Genomic DNA, 5,749 nt, shown 5'->3' on the forward strand with positions numbered 1-5,749 from the left:
TTGTGCTGTTGCTTGTGTTTTGGATCTGTGTTAAAACCCTTGCCCAGTAGCATGTCTTCCCATATTTAGGAACCAACAGAAGAGCCAACTCCTAAAAGAGGAAGAGGAAGACCTAAAGGAAGTGGAAGCAAAAGGCTACATAAACCAGCTCACCATGTAAGAAAGCGAAGATGGGCTTTTATTGGTATCCAGGCATTAGCCTGTAACCAAAAGGTTTTGCATACTTAACCTCTTAACTGCAGCATTTGTGATATTTTAATATTATTTCATGTTGGAAGGTTGTAGGGGAATCTTGAGTATATTACAGGCAATTTTCCTTGTTTAAACTATTTTTAAAAATTAAACCTTTATGTACATGGATGCCATTCTGTATTCAGGGCTATATTCTTGAAGTAATAAATCTTCACTACAGTGAAACTGGAACATCCTGAAATCCAAGGGGTTTCACGAATTTCACCTCTGAACTGCAGAGTTGGTGCAGTTCATTTTGGAATGTTGCAGGATAATTCTAGGTATGTTAGGGTACTGTCACACGGGGGGCAAGTCCTCCAAGAACTCAGATGGCATCCTCTCTTCCTCCCCCCATCCTCTCCAAATCCTCTAAGGACTCAGAGAGCAGCTTCTTCCCTTCCTCCCCCCAGGGCTCAAACCCCAGCTTGGCCCTGGAAGCCAACCTTGGGTAAGTCAGCCTCAGGGAAAGACAGTAGCACCCACCCCCTTGAACAAGTCTTGCCAAGAATGCCCTACAGTTGGATTTCTACTGTTGGTTATATTGGTTTTGTTAAAATCTCTTCCTTCCATTTAGGAGCCAATGGGAGAACCAACTCCTAAAAGACCAAGGGGAAGACCTGCAGGAAAGAGAAACAAGAGTCGATCTGATGAATCTCAAGAGGTGAGATTACTCAAAGCAAAAGATTGGCTTGGGCTATCCACTCATTAGCCAGTAACCAAAGGGATTCACATGTTTACATTCTGAACTGCAGAGTTTGTACTATTTTAATATTTTTTCATGTTAAGAGTATTCTGGGTATTTGGGGAAAAGTTTTCCTTGTTTAAATGTTAAAAAATAAACCTTTATATCCATGTATGTTCTTCTGTATTCAGGACTGTACTCTAGAAGAAAAAAATATTAACTGCCGTGAAACTTGAATAACTATTCAATAAGCAAATTTATCCTGTAAGACCTTTGAGCCTAATTGAGTGAAAGAAGTTATAGCATATCCTTTTGCAGACTTGGTCTACTTTCTCATTTTATGAAAGCCTATACTACATCTTCACTTAGTTAGGCCCAAAGGTGCTACGAGTTCATTTGATCATTTGCGGACTTGGTTAATATGTTCTCTCTAGGAGTTGCCAAATCCTCCAGCACAACTCTTCCAGGGGTTGACCACAGAGTTGTGCTGGGGAACCTAGAAGTTCCAGGAGAAAACACTTGTCTAGGCATTTGTAGGTCCTCCAGCATGATTCTATGATCAACCTCTGGCAGATATTGACCATAGAGTTGCACTGAAGGACCTGGAGATTCCTAGAGAGGTGTTCTCTTAGGTAAAAAGAATAGTGGTTTTTTTATATGTGTTTTCCCCACATTCACAGGTGTCCTTCACCTCTAACTCCAGCGAATGTGGAGGCACCACTGTAGTTAAAAAATACAGTATTGGTAAAATTAGATGCTTCTGAAAATTGATAGCTCCCAGATATTATAAACTCAATCCTTGGTTACTATACAAGACTATTGTGCCTTGTTCACTAATTATTCCAAAGGATGTAAATTTTAGAAGAAAAGCCAAACATGTAGCCATCATTATGCTGTGAATAGAGGCATGAGATGAAAATGTACAGAACAGTTTAGGGACTTTTTTCACCAATTAATTTTTTAAGCTGTGTGGTTCATTGAAGATCAATTGGGTTGAAATGGAGGAGGAGAAAAATGGAGTTATAATACCAGGCCAATGGCACCCCCCCTCCCCCAAAACACACACAAACATCTGATGATCTGTGTGGTGACACACACAGGTATGTGTAGCTTTGACTATAAGCACAGGATTCCTGTTTCTCACTGCAGTCAGCACTTGCTCTTTTTATTTACAACTATGATGACTAAAACAAAATTTTGACCAAGTCTGGAAATATATTGTGGTGTAGAAGTAACTCCTATTAACTCTGTTTAACAGCAGGTTTTCCATCAACAAAAAATAGCCCGAAAACCCCACAAAAAACAAAAATACACCTTCCAAAAGGCTTTTCTGAAGAAGGTTGTGGCCACCACTAATTAAAACTACCTTTTTAGTACTATTGTTTCACTCCTTTGGGCTGCAAGATCCTGTTCCAGACGAACAGTTATGTCTTTGATTGTCTGATTAAAACACATAGAATTTCAAAATATTTTAGGCTCTTAATTGTTTTGTTACATGTTCAGGACAACCCTTATTCTCCCCTTTCCCCATATCTTCCCCCCATGCTTTGTTCTTTTGATTTCTTCCCAGCTTGAACAACCTTAGATCTTACAGTCCCTGTCTGACTCCTTTTTTCTTTTATCATATCACCTGAGCGATAGCCATTCCATTATGTCATTTGTTACTCTGTACTGACCTTCCCCTATTTTCTCATCCATCCAATCTTTAGCATGAGCACAGTTATGCCTGCTGGAATCTTGTAAATTATTTGCCACTATTTTCTTTGCTCTATCCTTTAGATCCTGTTTTATGCCCCTAAGTTTTACTCTCGACTATTGACAGGTTATATCAAAATGCATAATTTTGACCCCAAAACCTGCCCTCGACTTATATATGAGGTCAACTTACAGCTGAGTATATATGATAGATATTTCAGTATTTTTTAAAAAAAATTGGGAGTTCAGCAATATTTTCTGAATGATCAGAAAAGCAAAACTCATCCTTTAAAAATAAATTTAGTTGGAAAATGTCTGAAAATACAAGCTTTGGCCCAGAACAGATGGGCCTTTTATGACGCAAGGAATAAGTGCTAGGGTTGCCTTGGGGCATTGCTTATAGATGTCCCGCAACCCTAGCATGTATTCAGAATGTAAAAATGGCGGCGCCCTGTACAGATGGGTGCCACCATTTTGACATGAAGGACGCTTAGCGTCTGCATGTCGCGATGCCATTGTGACATCGCGAGTGCGCCATTGGCACACTGTGGTGTCAGTGGCACAGCAAAACAAGGCTCTGGCAGACCGCCCTTTTTGGGCGGTCTGTACCCCGCCTTTTTCACCTTTGTGTGAAAAACGGTTGTGCCTCTTTTATTAGGAGACCTGAATTGTTTGAGATTTTGGAATATTTGCATATACACAATGCATATATTTGCATATACATGAGCTTACAGATGTGACCCAACTTTAAACATGAAATTATTTTATGTTTCATATACACTTTATACACATATATAATACTTTATATAACTTTGCATATGAAACGAATGTTGTGTACACCGAACCATCAGAAAGCAAAGGTGTCACTATCTCTGTCATCCACATGTACAATTTTGGGTTTTGTAATATTTTGGATTTCAGAACTGGATAAGAGAGGTTCAACCTGTATAAATCCATTTGTCACAATGTAATATTTTACTCCCATTAATGTTTCTGTGCCTGTTTCTATTTACTTTCTTTCATATTTAAATCCAAATCACTCATTGACACACACAGTTGGATTTCTGCTGTTGGTTGTACAGTATTTAGAATCTGTGTTGAAATCCTTGCCCTAATAGTATGTTTTCCTGCATTTAGGAACCAACAGGAGATGCATCTCCTAAAAGAGGAAGACCTAAAGGAAAAGAAAACAAGAGTCCATCTCAAGAAGCTGAAAAGGTGAGATTACTCCAGAGCAGAAGATTGGCTTGGACTATTACATACTGAATAGCCAGTAACCAAACAGTTTTGCATATTTAACTTCTGAACCGCAGAATTTGTGGTATTTTTAACATGATTTCATGTAGTATGGGATTCCAGGGGTATGTTAGCAACAGTTTTCCTTGTTCCATTGTTTTTTTAAAAATTAAACCTTTATATCCATGTACGTTCTTCTGTGTTCTGGGCTGTACTCTAGAAGAAATAAATTTTAACTACTGTGCGACTGGAACATTCTTAATGTCTAACAGTAACCACTCAAATTCTCCAAGCTCCTTACTGTACAAAGCTATAAGCTGAAACAGATTGTTTTGTATGTACATGAAGTGAGTAATTTAAAAAACCAATGATTCTTGGAAACAAGAATGCTTTTGATAATATAAAGCTACCGGATATTATTGTAAATTACATCCTTGGATACTATACTAGACTGTCCTGTCTTGTTAACTGATTATTTCCAGGAAGGTAAGTATTAGAAGAAAGATAACATATGATGGCTCCATAAATCAGTAGATTAATTCAGGGACATATATTTTTCACCAGTTTCTTTTTCTTAGAATCATATTGAATGCTGTGTGAGTCATTGAAAGGGATTCGTTTGGAATTGGGGGGGGGGGGGTCATTTAAATGCAAAAATTGTTAGACTATAATACCAGGCTAATAAGAGGCTGATAAGACTCCCTCTGCTTAGTCAAAAACATCTGGTGACTTCAGATACAGTTACCTGCTTTGACAATAAACACAGGCATCCTATTTTTCTAGGCACATCTCACTGAAATTAGCGCTAATACTCTTAATTTACAACTAGGATGACCAAAACAAAACCTTCACCAATTCTGTAGTTAGCATAGCAGTTTCTGATAAGCATTTGTGTAGGATTTGATTCAGTTTTATTTTTAAGTCATGTCAACGTCAGTTCAGGAAAGCTTTCTCTGCTCTCTTGAATTTTATGCCACTGTTCCCCTTTTCTCCCAGCTCTTTGCAGCAGAAGGTTTTCCATGAACCATAAACGCAGAATCTCTAGTGTTAAATAAGTGATTTCTTTGCTGGAATCTCTCCACTTGTCATGTGGACTTCCTCCTTTCCTACTTCCTTCTAATTTACTGGGCATCATCATCAATGTACTGGGCATCATCAAATGAATGCTGTTGTCTCATGATATGTCCAAACTTTAATAACCTCAGTTTAATCATTTTTGCTTCTAGGGAGAATTCAGGCTCGATTTGCTCTAAGACCCATTTATTTCTCTTCTTGGCAGTCTATGGTATTTATAGCACTCTCATCCAGCACCATGTTTTAAACTTAAACAATTTTGTTATATTAGAGGCCATAATGTAACATTCTGCTCCCATTAATGGTTATGTGCCCGCTTTCTATTTACTTTGTTTCATATTTAAAACTGAATCACTGAGTATCACAGTTGGATTTGTGCTCCTAGTTGTATTTAGCTTCTTCGTTTAAATCTTTGTCCCAATAGCATGTCTTCTTGTTTTTAGGAGCTAACGGGAGAGCCATCTCCCAAAAGAGGAAGAGGTAGACCTAAAGGAAGCAAAGTCCATGATGGTCTGTCTGAAGAAGATGAAAAGGTGAGATTACTCCAGAGCAAAGGATTGGATTGGATTATTATTCACTCAATAGCCAGTAACCCAAAGCTTTCACAAAAGGAAAGCAAAAATGGAGCCATCCTGGCCTCTCTAGGAGGCAGTTCCAGAGCTTGGGAGCAGTCACGAAGACGGCAAGAAATGAATAGTAGCACAAAATTAAGACCTATAGATCAGTTCAGGGATATTTCTTCAGTTGATGATTTTTAGAGCTGTATAGTAATTACATTTATTACTATAGTAATAAATACTAAATATGTTCAATTGTTGCATTAATTATAAC

At 38.1% G+C, this 5,749-nt stretch overlaps 1 protein-coding gene across 1 annotated transcript; it reads left to right on the plus strand.

Annotated features, from left to right (window-relative positions):
* Positions 1-6: 6 nt before the first annotated feature.
* LOC121917869 (high mobility group protein HMGI-C-like) lies at positions 7-5,506 on the plus strand (the record flags this gene model as incomplete). Its single annotated transcript, XM_042443983.1, has 4 exons — positions 7-156; positions 806-892; positions 3,746-3,826; positions 5,362-5,506. Coding segments are annotated over exons 2-4 (307 nt in total), but the record flags the coding sequence as incomplete, so codon positions are not given.
* Positions 5,507-5,749: the final 243 nt, after the last annotated feature.

Source organism: Sceloporus undulatus, unplaced genomic scaffold (assembly GCF_019175285.1).
Source record: "Sceloporus undulatus isolate JIND9_A2432 ecotype Alabama unplaced genomic scaffold, SceUnd_v1.1 scaffold_1288, whole genome shotgun sequence".
In the NCBI taxonomy this organism is placed as follows: domain Eukaryota; kingdom Metazoa; phylum Chordata; class Lepidosauria; order Squamata; family Phrynosomatidae; genus Sceloporus; species Sceloporus undulatus.